The sequence below is a fragment of the Amblyraja radiata genome, chromosome 3 (genome assembly GCF_010909765.2).
Source record: "Amblyraja radiata isolate CabotCenter1 chromosome 3, sAmbRad1.1.pri, whole genome shotgun sequence".
In the NCBI taxonomy this organism is placed as follows: Eukaryota; Metazoa; Chordata; class Chondrichthyes; order Rajiformes; family Rajidae; genus Amblyraja; species Amblyraja radiata.
In genome coordinates, this window is record NC_045958.1 from 111,839,871 (window position 1) to 111,861,470 (window position 21,600).

Below are 21,600 nucleotides of genomic sequence, written 5' to 3' on the forward strand. Positions count from 1 at the left end.
CTTCTGAGTCTGGCATTTTGTGTCTATATTTGCTTTAAAGCAGCATCTGCAGTTCCATCCTGCAGGCAGCTTCTAGGGAGGGAATGCTGCCAATGTTTTAGGTTGGGACCCTTCAGACTCTGAGTCACCTGTCCGTTCCCTCCCAAGATGCTGCCTGACTGCCACGTTCCTCCAGTGCTTTACCACAGATTAGTTCCTCCGAGTGCTTTGGTCAAGAGTCCAGCACCTGCACTTTGTCTCTAATCTACAGTGCACCCTGAAAAGACTAGTTCTTAATTCTTCAAGGTGCAACAAATCAAAAGCTGCTGTTTCTTAATTTTCAAATTGCTTGTGGCACTGAGTGTTGCACCGTGGCCGATGCTAGGACAGAGACCCAGCTTTGGTTGCCGACTGTTGATGAAAGACTTGGCATGCTGACTTTGTGAGTGGAAATCATACATCAATGCATGAGCTGGATGGGGGTCACTGTCTCTTCATCTGCAAGAGAGAAGAATATGTTATAACAATATATTGCACTCTGCCTCATATTAATTTGATTGAAATGCACAGTTGTTGTTCAGTAAGTTTAGGTGTGTGGTGGACCAGATGAATTTCTGGAATATATGCCAATGTAGGAATATTTGGGACATGTGCGTACTAAATGAATGTATGCAGAGCAATGTCGAATAAGGATGGTGTTGTGTTCTGGTCTGCCCACTCCATCTGGTTGAATCTAATCAAAAACTGTTGGAAACGTAGGCCTGGGAAAGAACTAGCATTTGGTTGCCGATCCTATCAACGGATTTGGAAGGTTTTTTTATACGTTGACACATTACTGATATTTCTGTACTGTGAAGTAAGTACCTAGTTGCTGCCTGTGGAAAAAGATCACTGTTGCTCAGCTTGGTGAGAAATCTTGTCTGAAATATTGTCTTCCAACACTATTCAAACTCCAAAGACATACATTTGTAGGTTAATTGGCTTTGATGAATTGTAAAAATTGTCCCTATTGTGTGTAGGATAGTGCCAGTGTGCAGGGATCGCTGGTCGGCACGGACTCGGTGGGCTGTAGGGCCTGTTTCCACGCTGTATCTCTAAACAAAACTATTCCTCGGTCAGCCAAAAAGCTGTGGGGGAGGGGGAGGGGGGTGGTGGTGTGGGGGAGGGGGTGGTGGTGTAGGGGAGGGGGGTTGATGTGGGGGGAGGGCTGGTGTGGGGGTGGTTGGGGGGTGGGGTGGGGGGGGGGTGGTGTGTGGGGTGTGATTGTGGGGGGGGTGTGGTGCGGGGGAAGGGGGAGTCGTGGTGGGGGGAGGAGGTGGGGGGGAGGGGTGGTGGGTGTGGGGGAGGGGTGGTGGTGGGGGAGGGGTGGGTGGGGTTGGGTGTTCGGGGTTGGGGTGGTGTTGGGGGGGCTGGGGTGGAGTTGGGGGGGTGTGAGGAGGGGGAAGGCGGTTTGTCTGGGGAGAAGGGGGTATGTGTGGGGAGGAGGGGGCGGGGGAAGGAGGGGTTTGCGGGGTGTGGGGGGGGGGGAAAGGGGGAGGGACTCCACTCAGCGGCCACCGGCCGCATCACCACACAGCGACTTTCCCGACAGCACACAGCGACTTTCCCGACAGCACACAGCGACTTTCCAACACCACACAGCACCTCCCGACCACATAGCAGCTTACCCGACTCCACACGGCGACTTTCCCGACTCCACACAGCGACTTTCCCGACTCCACTCTTGCGGACTCAATCAGCACTTGTGGACTCAGCCCCGCCTCCAGGGATTTATTCTCCAGCGGGTACTGGAATGGGCGTTACCTTCATGGTGACAGACAGGCGAGAAGACCAATCTCTGATCTCACGATTTATTAAACCTTCATAACTTTTGTAATCTTCCACCGATCGGAACAAAACTTGGTGCGCTTGGAGCAGAGGAGAACGGTGAGTAAAGTGGCGAAAAATCCTAGCGATATAGGGTACCGTTTTTGCACAAATTTAAAAAAAAAGCAAACCGGAAGTGGTCAAGATGAGAGTTTTAGTAATAGTATAGATAGATGAAGCAAAATGCAAAGAACACTTTGCAGATCCTTTATTGCTTTGATCAGCTAAAAGTCAACACGAAGATCGCCACAACAGTTGAGTGATATCTTTCCAGATTGATAATAATGAAGAATAAAAGCTTAAAGAAAGGTCAGAAGCCATTTTGCAATCTCCTTCTGCATCCCTAAAAGGGGAAATAGTTTGTAAGTTGCAATAAAATGCACAAACAATTAAGGTAAATATGGCTCAGAGGCAGAGATAACTGGAAGCAAAACAGACAAAATGTAAAAAAGGAAATTGAAGGGAAGTATGTGCAATTGTCATAATGTGTTTTTTGAAGTTATCAGTCTGTTTGGCTTGGCTGAGAAGTGGAGTTCAGTTCGAGGAAAATTGTCATGGAACCGTTATTTGGCTTGAGTAAATGGAAAAATACTTGAAAAGGAATGGCAAAAATCTGGCTGGCATTTTCTTTGGTTGTTGGCACCAATGTTTGCATTAGCTTTAGCAGAAAAATTGGCAGCAAAATTATTTTATTTTTTTGGAATCTCTAAGTTTGGAGAGGATGTGTGGTGTAACACATTACTTTTACCTACATTGGAGGATTGTGAGATTTATCACTTTCCTCTGTAAAAAAATTATTTGTGATGCTTTCATAGAGTTATGGAGGTATGCAGCACAAAAAGAAGCCCTATGGTCCAACTCATCCATGCCAACTGAGTTATCTAACTAAGCTAGTCCCATATGCCTGCACCAGGCCCTTATCCTGCTAAATCTTTCCTCGCCATGTACCGGAAAAATCCAGAACGGGATACTGATTTTAGATGATCAGCCATGATCATATTGTATGGTGGTGCTGCCTACTCCTGCACCTATTTTTCTACGTTTCTACCTGTCCAAGTGTTGTTTCAATATTATAATAGCATCCCCATCTACTAGTTCCTCTGGCAGTTTGTTCCATATACACACCATCCTCTGAGTGAGAAAGTTGCCCCCGAAGTCCCCCTTAAATCTCTCCCTACTCATCTTAAGACTGAGCATTCACTATCCGACCCTGACGATTGTGTGCACCTCAATAAGGTCCCTTCGTCTCACATGCCCCAAAGGAAAAAATCCCAGTTTATCCAACCTCACCCTGCAACTCAAGCCCGGGTAACATCCTGGTTAACCGTTCCTGTAGCTAGGTGACCAGAACTATGCACAATATTCCAAGTGTGGCCTTACCAGCGACTTATACAACTGCATCATGATGACCCAATTTTTGAACTGAATATCCTTCCCAATGAAGGCAACAAACGCTTTCACCACCACTCTGTCCACCTGACTCGCCACTTTTAGGGAACTATGCACCTGTATTTCCAGATCTTTGTTCTGTAACACTCTCCACAGCTCCACCATTTACTGTGCTAGCTCTGACCTTGTTTGACACACCAAAGTGTACAGTGCATTGTAATAACTCAAATAATATGAATGTTGCAGTCCAGATTTCATTTCCCCTCTGTAATTGCCCTTGAAGTAACCACTTGCAGTGGGTCTGGCGTTGCATTTTTGGTGGAGAGAGTGGGGGGGGGGGTGGAAATCAGTATTTATTGCCAATTTTTGCTCTTGGAAAGTGGTGGGATACATCCTTGAAACATTGCTGTCCTTCTAGTGGAGGCACTTGCAGCTTCAAGCTGCACATTATCCTGAATTTGAAATATCTTGTTTTACATGCACCTGCTTCATTAGAAGAGGCACATTTAAAATCTTCTGTGGTGCAGTGTAGGCAAGCAATTGTGATGCTGGAGAGAATTAATGTTTAGGGTGGTCGATGGGATATCAACCAAGCAGCTGCTTTATCTTGGATAATGAGGTTATGAACTTATCTTTCAAAAAACTCAAGTTCATAAGTCATAGGAGCAGAATAAGGCCATTCAGTCCATCGAGTCTACTCTGCCATTTAATCATGACCGATCTATCTTTCCCTCTCCACCCCATTCTCCTATCTCCTCCCCATAAACACTTGACAACCTTACTAATCAAGAATCTGTTCATTTTTGCCTTAAAAATACCATTGACTTGGCCTCCACAGCCGTCTGTGGCAATGAATTCCACAGATTCACCACCCTCTGACGAAATAAATTCCTCCTCGCCTCCTTTGGAAAGGTACGTCCTTTTATTCGGAGGCTTGTTCTGTGGTTCTAGACTCTCAGATGTGTAGAAACATCCTCACCGCTAGATAGTGCATTTAATCACACTCCTGTTGTTTGCTCTGTGAACATTGAAATGTTTGGGGTGTTAGGAAGTGAAGGATACCCGTCTTCTGACCTACTCTTGTACTCTTGTACTCATTGACATAGATAGCAAACTGCGATGAGCCCAGCACCGAACCCTGAGGCACACCGCTAGTCGCAGGCTTCCAGTCCGAAAGCAACCTTCCACCGTCACCCTCCATGAAGCCAATTTTCTATCCATTCAGCTATCTCTCAGTGGATCCCATGCGCTCTAACCTTCCAGAGCAGCCTACCATGCGGAACCTTGTCAAATGTCTTGCTGATATCAATGTGTACAACGTCTGCAGCTCTGCCCTCGTCAATCTTTTAGGTCATATGGTATTTACTCATGGTATTTATATGTCTATCACTAGTAGAGTCGTCATGTTCAGTGGTTCCTATTGCAAGATCATTAAACAAGGAAAATTCATTGTATTGTGTGGCAGATGGTGTGGCACTTTGAACCTATAACAATTAGAGAACAGGCACTTCATGTTTTGCACGTGATTTGTGCATTTTTAAAATAACACACCTGTTCCTTTGATACCAACGATTGATTTATGCATGGGTATTTTTGAAATAACTTGCTCAAATCTACCGCTGCCAACGTAGTAACGTATATGTTTGATTTACACGTCTTTGAATTACGGGCTGCTTTTCATGCATGTAACCCCCGGGTAAAATGCAAGATGCCTGTGCTCGAGTGATTGAGCTGTACAGTGAGCAAGGATACTGGGGAGATCCCTCTCGTTGAATAGTTCCATAAGTGGTACAGTTGCTGCCTTACAGCGCCTGAGACCCGGGTTCGATCCTGACCACGGGCACTGTGCCGGTGTGGAGTTTGTATGTTCGCTCTGTGACCGCCTGGGTTTTCAGAGACGTGTGGATTTGTAGGCTCATTGTCTTCTGTCGATTGCCTCTAGGTTGCAAAAGTGGAATAACACTGAACTGGTCTATGGTGATCGATGGTCGGCATGGACTCGGTGGGCCAGACGGTCTGTTTCCATGCTGTATCACTAAATTAAACTCTAGGCTATTAGTTTTTACATAAGGTGATTGATCTGAGATTGCAGCGTTCTCCCTTAATACTGCACCCTAATTACTTGTTATTACTGGAGTGAAACCCACGGCCACAGGATCTGGTGGGAAGTGTTTGAATATACAGCCAAGGACAGAAAAGGTGGGTGAGACGATATCATGCCTGATTGGTTATGGGTGGCAATGCAGGTACAGCTTGCAGTGAAGAAAGCCAATTGCATGTTGGCCTTCGTTGCAAGAGGATTTGAGTTTAGGAGCAAGGAGGTCCTATTGCAGTTGTACAGGGCCCTGGTGAGACCGCACCTAGAGTATTGTGTGCAATTTTGGTCTCCTAGTTTGAGGAAGGACATTCTTACTATTGAGGGAGCGCAGCGTAGGTTCACCAGGTTAATTCCCGGGATGGCGGGACTGACGTATGTTGAAAGAATGGGTCGACTGGGCTTGTATTTGCTGCTCAGAACCAGGGGTCACAGTTTAAGAATAAGGGGTAGGCCATTTAGGACTGAGATGAGGAAACACTTTTTCACCCAGAGAGTTGTAAATATGTGGAATTCTCTGCCATAGAAGGCAGTGGAGGCCAATTCACTGGATGTTTTCAAGAGAGTTAGATTTAGCCATTTTAGAATAAGGCTGCAATATAACAAAATGAGGGAAAAGTGAAGGGGTCTGAATGCTTTCTGAATGCACTGTACATGAGAAAGAGAATAAAGTTAATAGTGAAGATAAGCCAGTAAAGTCCGATCACAGATAGTCCGATAGATAGTAGCTCAGGACTGCCCTCTAGTTGTTGGTAGGATGGTTCAGTTGCCTGATAATAGCTGGGAACAAACTGTACCCTAAATCTGGAGGTGTGTACCCTAAACTGTACCCTCAATCTAAGGAATAGAGGCGTTGGTGTACATTATTGGCCATTCCATCAATATGGGTGGTCCAGGAGGAGTTGCTGGTGATCTTGACACTTAGGAATTTGAGGCTTTCAACCATCTCTACTTCGGCACCTGTGCAAACTGGGGTACGTTTATCTGTTGATGTCTTAAGGACAGAAGCCGTCACGGTAAATGTGGAGAGCTACATCTGATGTTATTAATATGCCGATGGTAGCAAAAGCATCGTTGGTGGAGTCGGTCCTTTGCAAAGGAATTTAGACAATTATGGAGTAAAGGGAAAGCAAATTTGAAGTTTGAAAATGCATTTTAAATGATTTGGGGAGAGCAGCTGTAGATGCTTTTGAGGAGCATAGGAAATGTAGATGAGGTGCATAATGAAGTCTGAAGTCATAAACCCCAGTCTGAAGAAGGGTCTTGTCCCTCCTCACCGTTTCAGCTTTCTCCCTCCCCACTCCTGTCAGTCTGTCCATTCCCTCCACAGATGCTAAGTTGAGAGGAGATGCGCAAGGAGAGTTTATTTTTTAACACAGTTGGGTGCCTGGACTGCACTGCCCAGTGATGGTGGTGGAGGGGGATATGATGGTGGCCATTACAAGGCTTTTGGATTGGCATTTGAATATGCAGGGAATGGAGGAATATCTACCGTATGCAGACAGATTAACTTACATTATTGTCACATGTACCGAGGTCAGTGTAAAGCTGTATGTTGTGGGATATCCAGTTAAGGGAAATACCACTCATGATTACAATCCAGCCGTCCACAGTGAACAGATGCAGGATAAAGGGAATAAGGTATAGTGCAATGTAACGTCCAGTAAAGTCTGAGGGTCTCCAATGAGGTAGATGGTAGCTCAGGACCGTTCTAGTTGTTTATTCTGGCGATAAGGGTTGGTCATCATGTTCAGTATGGATGGTGGGCCGAAGGACCTGCATCTGTGCAGTGCTGTTCTATGGTCTATGCTGCCTTGCCTGCTAAGTTCCTCCAGCACTTTTTTATTTGCCCAAGATTCCAGCAACTGTCGTTTCTTGTGTTGCCAACTTTAGAGTGATAACAAATGCCCAAAAATCCAGACTATTCCGAACGTTAGGCTTTATGTGATCAAACAAATTTATAATACTCGGACTTCACTAGCCTTTATCTTGCACTCAACTGTATTCCCTCTATCCTGATATATGTGCACTGTGGGTGGCTTGAAGGTAATCATGTGAAGTCAGTCTGCTGACTGGAGAGAACGCAGCACTGTACCTCTCTACACTTGACATTAAACTACACTCAACGTTCAATACGGAGATCTATCCAAACTCTGCACATCAGGCATCACAGTGAGGAGGAGGTTCACTGTGATGGATGTTTGTGTAAATTGAATTGTTTGTGTGTTTTGTAGGAATTGTCTTTGATTGTATGGCTGAGGAAACGGAGTTTCGTTTGAGCCTCACTGAGGTTCAAATGACATGGAATAAAATATTGTATTGTATATTGTATTGTAACTGCGTAGAAGTAACCATATTTTGACTATGGTCTTCATTGATATTCTTCTTTTAATATTTCAACATGTAGGAGAAAAATTCCTTGTTATTCTGGCGCACTGCATTTTGATACTTCCCAACAAGTCAATGGATAAAATGTTCACCTCCCTGCTCCAAAATAGTCTTGCAGGATCATTGAGTCCAGTCAAGAACTCTGAACTATTGTTATATCTGGATTGATATCTAGTTCGGGGTTATGCAACAACCTCTTGGGAAACTTGTAACTGATCTCAAATTCTTCTTGTTCAAATCATGGAACCCCCCCTTTCAATCGCCTGAGGTTAATGGTGCAGTAATCGTTATGGAGAACATAAATGTGAAAGTGTCAAACAGTCGCAGTACCCTCCTGATCGGGATAAACCGTGTTATAACACAATTGTCATTTGGATTGAGCAATCGAAAAAATACCAGTGTGCATTCATATGTTTAGGAAGGAACTGCAGATGCTGGTTTGCACAGAAGATGGACACAAAATGCTGGAGTAACTCAGCGGGACAGGCTGGAGAGAAGGAATGGGTGACAGTTTGGGTTGAGACACTTCTTCAGACTTAGAATCAGGGGAGAGGGAAACAAGAGATATGGAAGGGTACAAAGAGCATCCAAGATGTGAAAAGGACAGATCAAAGCAGACAATGTACAAGGAAATGTAGAATTGTTCATTGTTAGCTGAGGGGAAGGTGACAACGAGGCATACAAACAGTAAAATTAATCAGGAGGACATTGAAGCTGGAAGGAGAACTAGGGTGGGGGAGGGATGGAGAGAGGGGGAAAGCAAGGGTTACTGGAAGAGAGAGAAATCAATATTCATATCGATGGGTTGTAAGCTGCACAAGTGAAATATGAGGTGTTGTTCCTCCAATTTGCATTTGGCCTCACTTTAACAGGGAGGGGGAGCTAGTGTGTAGGAAGGAACTGCAGATGCTGGTTTAAACCGAAGATAGACACAAAAAGCTGGAGTATCTCAGCAGAGTTAATGTTTAGCTACCTTGTCCATTCATATGTTACATGTTTGTGTGCAAATAATACTGAGAACATGGACCTTCCATTGAATTCTTCGAACTCTTGCTTTTATCTTGTCTTCCTGCAGGAAGTAGAAAGCCGTAACCGAGACCTGGTGGAACAGTTGGCCGACTTTGAACATCGCCTGGAGAAGAGCCAGAACGAGCAAGGGGTCTTCCGCAATAACTTAAAAACACTTCTAGAAATTCTAGACGGAAAAATATTTGAACTAACGGAATTACGAGATAATTTGGCAAAGCTGATAGAAGGTAGCTAAAACAAGAATCTCGACATCAGCATTGTCATCCTGATACAGTACACATAAATGCCAGATTGAAATCTTCCTTTCTTTCCAGTGGAAGGTGGTGGAATACTGTAGGCTCCCTGTAGCAACTTATAATGGCATTAGATGTGCTTTGCACTCTTTATTTAGTGTTTTATATCCATTATTAAGGAGGAGCAAGTACATAAAGTCTAATTATAAATGAACATTTTCCCATATTATTTCCTCTCTTTGATGCTCGTCAAGAATTTTGTACATTTAATTTTTAAAATTCCCAATATTTCAGGAGACTGCACCAAAATGTACACTTGACAACTTGTATTATATATATAGATATATATATATATATATCATAAACCTTTCCAAGTTGTCTATAATATATATATATATATATATATATATAAAATTGAAGCCTTTTAAATGCAAACAAATGGATTTTACTGAATGAAGGAGACAGTATCCCTTTCTCTATGCAGTTATGTAAAAGCTGTCAATGGTAACATCCACTTGGATCTTAACCAAGTTTAATTCATTTTTGCTGTCACATTATTATAACAGTGAAAAATGATGCACTGATAGATGCATTTATTTACGGGCTCCAAAGAGATTCTTTATAAGAATTTTACGACTTATTAAGAACACTAATTAGTTCTCTAAGAAGGCTAAGAAATGCTTGAATGTGGTATATACTTTGATTCTGAGATGCACTTGTGCAAATTGATAAAAGGGATGACGTCTCTTTAAATTTAATAAACATGTAAGTTTGTTATAACTATTGTTCTTTATGAAACATATGCATTGTGTTTTTTCCAAAGTAGTGCTAATACACTAACCATACGTGAATCCTGAAGTAAATTTATCAAAATCTAAGAAATATTGGGCAGGCATCAATTTTTAAGATGTGTACTATATAGCAATAATCAATTACCATTATCAGTTTAAGTATGTGTTTTATTCAGAGTATCATTTTTTATTGTGCATTTACGGAATTTCTAGGTGTGTAAGCAAACCTAAATAATGGTTAATTGGTTATTTACCATGATATTATGAGAGATGGTGCATTTTGGTTAGGGATTATGAAGCTGCTTGCACCTTGGAAAAGAACATGCATTTTTTTAAAATGAAACTCTAGTTTCAGCATAGGTGCTGTAAAGGTCTGAAGTTTCATTCACTGAAGACTCCAATAAATAGCTGACTTCAAAAAGAAAATAAGTGGAGGGTACAGGTTGTGAGAAACCTATCTACTGTATAAGTTGCAAAAGCTATGGTGGTTTATAGTGTACCTTTATAGATCTAAAATAATACGGTAGTATTGAAATGCTACACATTTTTAATGTTTATTGAGCTCCCGGAAAACATGTACCTGTCTTTTATCACAGCCTGTAAACTATTGGAAATGTTGATTGATGTTGCAATAATTGGCAGACTAGATGAGACAACATTAACATGGTTTATTAAGAGGTGCTTCTGTTGCAAATTGTTTGCAACGGAAAAAGGAACCATGACAATGGCTATATAATGATTGTATTGAGGAACCATAAAGCCAAGTTGGTGAACAGAAACACAAATGTAACCTTCAACATGTTGACGCTGCTAGAGTTGTAGTCTAGAATAGATCTTGATCAAGCCTGCTGATGAGATATATATATGACATAATGAACAAATTAATGTTTATTTAAGAAATGTTTAAAGGACAATTGTACAGATTTCCTAATACTGCAGTAAAGCAATGTAAGATATTATTTTCTGAGAATTAATACTTTCTCAGTCCCAATCGAGGTTTGGCGGAGTTTACCAAAGCTGTAGGTTTGCTGGAAGAGAAATGAACATTTCGCACTTGACTGGACCTGGATAGTTGCCAGATGAGCATGGACTTCAAATGGAAAGAAATATACTCCATAAAGGTTGAACCTCCTGCAGCAAGAGTAAAGAACTGGGGAGATAACCATCAAGAGTTTTTGGATATATAGTGGCCTGCAGCAGATTCAGGACAGGTCTCACTTCTGGATCACCCATGCATTTTTAAACAAAAACAACTGGGAATTATACCAGCTTCTGGTCCACGTACTGATAGGGATGCTGTGCCCAGGTTAGCAAAAGTATGTTGCTTTGTATACAAACCGGTCACAGGTAAACTTGCCCTCAGTTGAGAAAACGGAATATTCACCTGCCCCTAATGAGTCTTGGAGAATTGTGTCATCTTTCATATGCTCATAGAGCAGGGGTCAGATCTGTTTCTCGTGTTTTTAAAGTTTATTGTTACACTGGGCTCAGGAAATGTAATAGAGTCTTGACCCCATACTGCATGCTTGTGAAACAGGGGTTACGTTACTACATGTTGCAAGAAATAGATGGTGCTCAGTTTTATGTGGCAAGTTGGAACAAGATTTGATCAAGGAAAAGGAAACTGCAGCTTCATATTTGTACTTTGTTATTGTTTTATTAATGAACTTAAATGAATACTTTCGATTGATTTTCATAAGATAACACCATTAGTATTTAGATTTTTTTTTTGGAGTAAGTTATGTAATATTATTAAGTCTGTAAAAACACTTCTGTTGTTTTCAGAAGGAAGACATGCTCGATCAAAGCTGGTTAATATTGGTGACTTGGTAAAAGTGGTGTCCTTTTTTTCCCCCTTTGCCAAACAGTCTGGTCTAAATTAAACTGAACAATCCTCTTTTTCTTCCTTTTCGGTGTTCAGTAGTAGTCCGAACAATGGTGTTACAAACCACAAGCACACCTGCAGTTTTACACTTCCACAACAATCTATTTCTACCATTTTAAGCCAACCTTCTGCAGTTACAATTTGAGCCTATATTTTGAAAGAAGGCAAAGTTAACATTATTTATGATGGGTGAAATACAATTGTGTCTCGGGCTGGTAGCATCCTATTACTTATGTTACCAAATTGCATGTTGAATCTTTGAATTAAATGGGTGTAATGCTTTGACAATTCTATAACAATGATGGCTTAGAATCGGACATGAGGACAGAGGTTAAAAGCACTTGAATGATGTACCTTGAGCTTTCAAGTCCACTATTCTAGTGGAGAACAGGTGGGGTTCTGGTTTACAAGTGGGTACAAATCTACTCGAGTGTATATTATAGAGCCGTCCTGTTCCAAGCATGCTAAGTATGGTGGCTCAATGCTCTAGGCTATTCTGTTATGCCACTGTTTGGGTATAACTACTGTCTCCAACACTAAGTGTAGCTGGACAACAGCAGTGCCAGAATTGACAAACCCAGTGTCCTTTTTACAGAAACTGTCAGTGATTCTTTTTTATATGTGAATGTCTTTCCAAATATGGAGTCATTGGTTTATTGCAATACTGTAATATTCTTATGGTGTGTCTTAAGGTGGATTTTATTCTTTTAGAATCCATGTAAGCCCTTGTGCCAAAAGAATCTGTTTGTACTGTATTAAAAACTGCAACATTGCAGACTTCTATTGCTGTTGCTTAATTTATATTAAAATAATGGTCACATTTATGTCGGATTAAAATGAAGGGAGAAGAATCCAACGCACAAAAAGCACAATTAATATCTCAGTATTATGGAGCACCTCTGAAGACACTGAGAGGTCAAGTAACTTGAGGGTTTTTTAAAAAGAAAAAAGTGATTCATAAGGGGTAAAATGAGTTGCGGTTTCTGTAAAAGAAAACCAGTACAATTGATCAGGACCTGACTGTAAATAAATGGAATACGTATTGGTAGATTATCATCCACTAAAATAAGCACCCATTACAGCTACGTTTTGTTCTAATTGTGTATCACCAGGGTAATTGAATTCAAGCACAATGCTCGTGGGGGTACTGCTTATGCCGATGATTCAGCAAATTACCCAGGGAGTTGCTAATTCAATGCAACACTGGAAAATGTTAAATAAAAATAAAGATCTGGAAATCCTCAAGTCAGGAATGAGAAACAAGCATTGATGTTTCAAGCCAATGATTTTTTATCACAAGTAAACACAGTGAAATTTAAACCTGGGCATACTAATGCAGAAAGAGATTGAGGACGGTACAATGGTGAAGTGGTAGGGTTGTTGCCTTACAGTGCCAGAGACTCAGGTTTGATCCTGACTACGGGTGTAGTGTGTACAGAATTTGTACCTTCTCCCCGTGACAGCGTGGGTTTTCTCTGGGTGAACCTGTTTCCCTCCACATTCCAAGGATGTAAAAGATTGTAGGTTAATTGGCTTCGGTAAAAATTGTCCCTAGTGTTAGTGTACGTTAGTGTTAGTCACGGGTCGGCACAGACTCGTTGGGCCGAAGGGCCTGGGTCCATGCTGTATGTCTAAAGTAAAGATTCACAGCAATTTAATGCTTTTAAGATCATTTGAAAAATTCAAAGGTGATTCTAGTTCATCTATTTCACATATACAACATTCAGCTTGATCAATAAATAGATATATCATTCTGGATTTGGTATTTCATTTGTCGACATTAATTAGAAATATGAGAAGGGGATATTAAGTCACTTCTGATTTTGTGGTCAGTAGATGTTTACTTGGTGACTCAGGGTTATATTATTCGACCATGTGTAAATTTAGCTCATGCAGAATCCTGCAGCCTGGTGCTAACCCTTGGGTTAACCTCAAATAGCGATGTTGCTAGTCATGAGCTTCAGTAACCCAGAATTGAATTCTGGCCTCTGGTTTTATTTGATTGAGTTTTGCAGGTGAATTTAACCACTTTTTCTCCCATTCCCCAAAATGTGCTCGGGAAATGTGCTGTTGGGAGAATCAAGGAGTGGCAAGGAATGCTATTGGACACGCGACAGAATAGTTGACAGTGAAGTAAGTGGACAGAATGGACTTGCTCTGAGAGCTGGCATAGACTCAATTGGCCAAATGGCTGCGTCCAACAAGGCCCCCCCCTCTCTCGTCATTCCCGGCCACATTGACCTACGCCAGCTTCCAACTGAGCATTGAATGTAAATAGAAAATCTGCAGGTGCTGTGAATCTGAAACAAAAACAGAAAATGCTGGACATTACTGAAGGTCCTGACCTGAAACAACACCCTGTCCATTCTCTCCAGAGATGCTGCCTGATCCGCGAAGATACTCCAGCACTTTGTGTTTTGCTCAAGATTCCAGCATCTACCGTTTACTTGAGTGTCTGGAAATGCCCGGCAAGTCAGGCAGCATCCATGGAAATAGGAACAGAATTAATATTTAGGTTATAGACTTTTCATCAGAACAGGCCAAGGCTCTTCACCTTGAAACTCTGCTTCTCTTTTCATAGATTCTGTCTGATCTGCCGCTTGTTTGCAGTGGTTTATGATTTTTTTGTTTCAATTGAACTTTGTCCTGATTTTTAATACTATGCTAAAAATATGTTTGACCTGTACAACACTAAAACATGTTTGCACTTTTAATTCTGAACTCTTGTGCTTCCTATTTTTAATTGTCTACCATGCCTCCAATTGCCAAGATGTTGCCTGAAGAAGGGTTCTGACCTTAAACCTCACCTATTGGTCTGAAGGAGGGGTTCCGACCCGAATCATCGCCTATTCCTTTTCTCCAGACATGCTGCCTGACCCGCTGAGTTACACGAGCATTTTATATCTGTCTTCGGTATAAATCAGCATCTGCAGTTCCTTCCTTGACAGCCAAGATTTTTAACCTCTGGATTTCCACCCTTTCTGCACCTTTTATTTCTATCTCTTTCCTCCTTTCTGATGCATTATGAAACGCACGTCTTTGACCAAGCGTTTGATGATCTGTGTTAAAATCTCCTTGGTGTTCCATTTTGTTTGTAACTGCTGCTGTGCATGTTTTCCACCATTAATATCATAAATGCATCGCCAGATAATTGCCGTACATTTTGTTTTTAAATTATCGGTATTGGTTCATTATTGTCGCGTGTCCGAAGATACAATGAAAAGCATTGATTGCTTGTTATCCAGTCAAATCAATAGTCAATGAAGCTTTTTTGTCACCTGTCCAACCGCACAGTTAAATTCTTTTTGCATATACTACACATGCGGGCACCGCCATTATTCAAAGTCCGATCGGCCGCGCGCTCGATGTACTGGATCCATGTACTGGATGTACTCAGTTCCCACGAACCAACGTCCTTCTCCTCTCCTCACCCAGCCATCTTTGTGTCCTGGAAGCGCCTCCTGCAGCCGACCTTAAGGCGTTGGAGACATTACCTCGGTTCACCCTCCTGCCGGCCCTTGCTCCGCGCTATACCAAATATGAACATACCCTACATGAGTACAATCAAATCAAACATGTTCAGAAAATAGTATTACAGCATTACATTTCCAAAGAAAAAGTTCAAAGTCCATAGAAACATAGAAAATAGGTGCAGGAGTAGGCCATTCGGCCCTTCGAGCCTGCACCGCCATTCAATATGATCATGGCTGATCATCCAACTCAGTATCCTGTACCTGCCTTCTCTCCATACCCCCTGATCCCTTTAGCCACAAGGGCCACATCTAACTCCCTCTTAAATATAGCCAATGAACTGGCCTCAACTTCCTTCTGTGGCAGAGAATTCCAGAGATTCACCACTCTCGGTCCTAAAAGATTTCCCCCTTCTCCTTAAACTGTGACCCCTTGTTCTGGACTTCCCCAACATCGGGAACAATCTTCCTGCATCTAGCCTGTCCAACCCCTTAAGAATTTTGTAAGTTTCTATAAGATCCCCCCTCAATCTTCTAAATTCTAGCGAGTACAAACCGAGTCTATCCAGTCTTTCTTCATATGAAAGTCCTGACATCCCAGGAATCAGTCCATGATGAGGTAGAGTGGAATATTGTACAACACCAAAGCTTATGGGAGGACCGTTCTGAAATCTGATTAACAGAAGGGAAGGAGCTGTTCCTGAATCTGTTGGTATGTGCTTTCAAACTTTTGTCTTCTGCCAAACAGGAGAGAGAAGAGGGAATGACCCGGGTGAAAAGAGTCATGATTATGTTGAAACAAGGAACTGCAGATGCTTTCTTACAAAAAAAAGGCATAGTGCTGGAGTAAGTCAGCGGATCAGACAACATCCCTGGAGAACATGGATAGGTGAAGTTTCGGGTCGGGACTGAAGGTGAGAAAGGGTCAGATTAGGGTCAGCAACAGATGACCTCAGGAAGGGTGGAGTCCATATGGCCCATTGTTGGCTGGGGAAGGTGTGATAAGGCACACAATGATGCGAACAGTGGAGCAGATAGGATGGGAGAGAGGGGAGAGAATGCAGGAGTTACTTGAATTTGGAGAAATCAGCGTTCATACCGCTGGATTGTAACCTCCCCAAGCGAAAATGAGGTGCTGTCCCTCCAATTTGTGTGTGGCCTCACTCTGACAGTGGGGGAGGCCCAGGACAGAAAGGTCAGTGTGGTTATGGAAAGGGTAATTAAAGTGTTTGGAAACTGGGAGATCATGTAGAATGAGCATAGATGTTCAGCGAAGTGATTGCCATGTCTATGCTTGGGCTCGCCGATTTATAGGGGCCTTGCTTTGTATTGCTCATGTTGAGGAAGAGATTGTTGTCTAGACACCATGTTACCAAGGTCTCCATCTCCTTCCAGTACTCTGTACCCTCACTGTTCAAGATTGTGGCCACTACAGGGATGTCATCTGCAAACTTGTAAATGGAGTCGATGCAGAATTTGTCCGAACAATTGTGAGCATACAGAAAGTATAATCATCATAATCATACTTTATTAGCTAAGTGTGTTTTGCAACATACAAGGAATTTGCCACACAGTCACACCAATAAAAAGCAACAGCACGCACAAAATACATTTTAACATGAACATCCACCACAGTGACTCCTCCACATTCCTCACTGATGGAAGGCGAAAAAAAGTTCAATCTCTCCCTTCTTTGTCCTCCGGCGGTCGGGGGCGTCTAACCTTCCGTTGACGGGACGATCTTACTCCTGTAGCCAGCGGCGGGCCTCCTCGTTAGGGCGATCCAGCTCCTGCTTCGGTGGGGGGGAGATATCTCAGCTCCCCTGCGCTGGGTGATCTACCCCGGGTCAGAGCTAGTCGAACGTTGTGTGGCTTTTAGAGCTTCCCGGCGTCAGTCTCTTACCCGAGACTGCGAGCTCCTTGATGTTAAAGTGCGCAGGTTGGATACGGTTGGAGTAACGGTTGAAGCGTCGATCCCGGGTAAGGGATCGGCTCGGGTGGCAAGTCCAAGCCCCGCGGTGGAGCTCAAAGTCAGTCTCGAGCGAGGCCTCCAGCTCCACCATGTTAGGCCGCAGAGCGACCAGAGATACGACCCGGAAAACCATCGCATCTCCGGCAAGGGAAGAGATTGAAAAAAAGTTTCCCCTTCCCCCACATAAAACAGCCTAGAGAACATTAGAAACTTTTAACATCACGAACTTTTAAAACACACTAAAAATAACAAAACGGCGACGAATAGGACAGACAGACTGTGGGCGAGGCTGTCATTGAAGCGCCATCCAGTGGAATGAAGCCAAGACCGCATCTTTGCAGGGCACTGGTGTCGGCTCTTTAGAGATGTTTACTTGGGTGTATGGTGTCGAAAGTGGAGCTATGGGCAATAAATAGGAGTCTGACATAGGTGTCTTGTAATCTAGAAGTTACAGTGCTGAGATTAGAACCAGTGAGAAGTTGGTCGTTGTGGACCTGTTACGATGGTAAGCAAACTGCATTGGATCCAGGCTGTCTGGGAGGCTGGATGTGCATCACCAGTCTCTCAAAGCACTTCAGAACACTGGACAATAGTCATTAAGGCATGCCACCTTGCTTTGCTTTAGCACCAGGATAATAATGTGGAATATCGGAGTAAAACTTAACATTATGTTTTCTAGTAGACGAGTTTAACTATTTTACTGGTAGTTTTTTTTCTGATATGATTGATTTTTATGAACATCTTTATAAAATAGAGGATAATGTAATCCAAATTGTAAAGCATTTTGTTGTAAAGCATTTGGCGTTTTTTGTCACTAATCCATTGATAAGACTAGGCAATAGACACAAAAGCTGGAGTAATTCAGCAGGTCAGGCAGCATCTCTGGAGAAAAGTAATCGGTGACGTTTTGGGTCGAGACTGAGTTACTCCAGCTTTTTGTGTCTATCTTCAGTTTAAACCAGCATCTGCAGTTCCTTCCTACACGATAAAACTAGAAAGATGGTTATTGCCGGAACTATGGACAACAACATTAAGATGGGGATCGCAGAATGGAGTGGTGTGAGGTTGAAGAAGTCTATGAATACCGCAGCCAGCTAATTCACGCAGGTCCCAAGAACGAGGCTGGGAACTCCACCCGGGCCAATTGCTTTCCACAGGCTAATCTCAGGAAGGTCGATCTGACATCTGTGACATGGACCATGGGAACAGGTACACCCAAGGCTGTCGGAGCAGGAGACATCATTCCAGCCACCTTCTATTCAAAGCCAGCATAGAATGCATGGAGCTCATCAGGGTGGGATGTGTCTTTGCAATCGATACTGCCTGACTTCACACTGTTGTCCGTTAGAGAGCAATCCTTGCCACAAGCATTTCATGCTTGGTATTAATGCGAGGCCCCAGAATTCTAGATGATAATGCCCTATCCAAATTGTCGTAGAGCACAGGACCATGGACATGGTGACCAGAGTTACGGCCCACCATGTCCACGCTGACCGTCCAGTAACCATCTAGACTCATCTCATTTACCACCACTTGGTGCGTTGTTTCAATTTGTGTACTTGTTGGTGTACTTCAGCGTTCTTGTGACCACCACCTTCTAGTGTACTCGAAATTTGAATGGAATATTGGGGTTCAGCTGAACTACTGCAAATGATGGTCCAGTGAATGAAATCAAGCCGGCTCTAGTTTCCATTGCAAGAGAGCTGATCACTTGCAAATGAAGACTGAAAATGGAAATGTCTAACATCCACATTCAAATGTAGGTTACAGTTTATGTTCCAGAGATGCTGCTGGCCCGTTGTTTCTCCAGCATTTTGTGTCTTTTTACAGTTTAGGCTTTCAATTGAGTGTTCTTCAAGCTACAGTCTGAAAGACTGAGAGTATTTAACGTTTATCAGTACATTTTTCGTGTTCGCTTTCTAGGTCTGCACAAAAACTTGAGTCTTTGGTTTACAACAGAAGTCTTTAATGTTTCACTCATTGCTGGCAGCAAGACCAGTCACAATCAAAGATCCTATAGCAGAGCAAGAGAGACCACTCCTTCTAAATGCAATGGGCTGACGTGTAGTACGCAACGGAATGGAACGTCGGCCTTTTTTTCATCCATTTCAGTGACCCGACCCCACCCGACTCGCAGTGTAATCAACGTTGCGGGGGAACAGTTTGTGTTAATAAATTATAATTCTGATAATGAGAAGATTTTTCCCAAATAATTGTTATTTTTACGATGATGCTTCCATAACCGGCTTCCGTCTCCGCACTAGTATCCTATGGGATCTTTGGCGTGGAGACTGAAGCCGGTTACGGAAATGGGGCCGAAAATTACCCATGAATCTGCCCATGACCGTACTACGTCTTTTTCTTCGAGTGATCTATCTTGCTCGCTACAGGATCTTTGGTCACAATGGCTGCCCGCATACTGTCTACAGACAGGATAAACTATATACAAGACATCTCCCTTTGTCCTGTGCAGCGCCACCTGCTGCACGGGAGGAGCAACGGGTCCTCCCACCCACACAGTCCACCAAACATCACAACATTGGAGAACAGGGCACTTGGTGTGGAAGTCAAGGTTCTGCTGTAAAGAGTTGAGTCCCTAACTGAAAATAAAGCAGATTACAAGGTTAATCCTGGAAATCCAGATTGCACTGCACACATTTGCATTGTAGTGAGGCCATGATCAATGAGCAATCTAAAATAGAGCTTTAGAAAGGTAGCAGAAATTCGGGCAGGAGCCTGGGATTAATTTTCACCTTTTTATCCCTTTCACTTTATTGGGTGTCATCACTCCATTATTAAAGGAGTGACAATTCGACAAATTGCCTGTCAATGAGCCTGTTACCTAATCATTGCCAACACCTTCCCTAGCCAACAATGGGCCTACCAGGCACCACCCTGCCTGAGGTCATCTGTGGCCGTCCCTGATGGATCCTTGTATTTTCTTGCCTCCAGCTCTTAACACCCACCCCCCCCCCCCCCCCCCCCTCAACCTGAAGAAGGGTCCTGACCCAAAACATCACCCATCCTTTTTCTCCAGAGATGCTACCTGGCCCGCTGAGTTACTCCAGCATTTTGTGTTTATCTTTGGTATAAACCAGCATCTGCAGTTCTTTGCCTCTGAATGAGTCAACCCTGCCCAACTCACCGCACTGAGCAACCTTTTGGTAACTTGCGTCCAGTCCAGGTTCAGAGATGGATTGTTCAGGCCAATGTGGGATCTGCAGGATCTTCTATAAATGGGGAAGAAGGTGCCTGGTGGGTGGGTATGTGGGCACTCCAGTGGTTTGCTGTTCAATGCAACATATAAATTGAACAGAGGTTGGACTGCCCAAAGTCCCAGTTTCTGGATATAGTCACTCGGTTCCTAAAGCACTTTTTAAACCTCTGTTCCAGGTAATCTAGAGAAACGTTGCTGCCATAGTTTTCGTACCCCTTGCCAAGAAACGAACAAGGATCCAATGATTATTTTTAATTTTGCAGTTGATTAGGTTCTGTCAACCATAGAATTGTAGAAATAAAAATGTTATCTTAGCAGACATATTGAATTAGTGTACAGCTTTCTGGACATTTTGCCAGGATTCATTCTCTGGCATTTGAAACGGAACACTGAAATTGTTTTGTTTTCTCTTGCATGGAATAGCGTTGTGTTTAATGAAAAGGAAGTTACAAGATATTGTGTTCTCCAGTTTGCTCTGCTGGTGTAAACGACTTGCAGTTCCAAGCTAAATATATTTCATTGGAGCGTTGAATCCAAATCAATCGTTGTCAAACTAAACTACAATACTGCAGATGTTGGAAAAGAGAAGGAAAAACTGAAAATTCTATTTTATTTCTACTTTCCACATATTTAAGATAAAATCACAGGTGAGTATGGTTCCAAAGTTGTTTTATTTGGCAAATAATTATAATAGATAAGATAATGCCCAGTTAGACAAATTGGAGAGGGAGAAAGGTAGATCGGAGGTGTCAGTGTTACAGTTGAACAAAGGGGACTATGGAGCCATGAGGGAGGAGCTGGCCAAAGTTGACTGGAAAGATACCCTAGCAGGGATGACATTGGAACAACAATGGCAGGTATTTCTGGGAATAATACAGAAGGTGCAGGATCAGTTCATTCCAAAGAGGAAGAAAGATTCCCAGGGGAGTAAGGGGCGACCGTGGCTGACAAGGGACGTCAGGGACAGGATAAAAATGAAAGAGAAGTACAATGTAGCAAAGATGAGCGGGAAGCCAGAGGATTGGATAATGTTTAAAGAGCAACAGAAGATAACTTAAAAGGCAATACAGGGAGAAAAGATGAGGTAAGCTAGCCAAGAATATAAAGGAGGATAGTGAAAACTTCTTTAGTTATGTTAAGAGGAAAAAAATTAGTTAAGACCAAAGTTGGACCCTTGAAGACTGAAAAAGGTGAATTTATTATGGGGAACAAGGAAATGACAGATGAGTTGAACAAGTACTTTCGATCTGTCTTCACTAAGGAGGACACAAACAATCTTCCTGATG

At 42.7% G+C, this 21,600-nt stretch overlaps 1 protein-coding gene across 1 annotated transcript in view; it reads left to right on the top strand.

The window, feature by feature from the left end:
- Positions 1–12,436, top strand: part of homer1 (homer scaffold protein 1) — a 94,006-nt gene extending 81,570 nt beyond the window's left edge. The window contains exon 9 of the mRNA XM_033018595.1: positions 8,793–12,436. Within this exon, the coding sequence (XP_032874486.1) occupies positions 8,793–8,981 (189 nt within the window). The 3' untranslated portion in view covers positions 8,982–12,436. The remainder of the gene's footprint in view (positions 1–8,792) is intronic.
- The last annotated feature ends 9,164 nt before the right edge of the window (positions 12,437–21,600 follow it).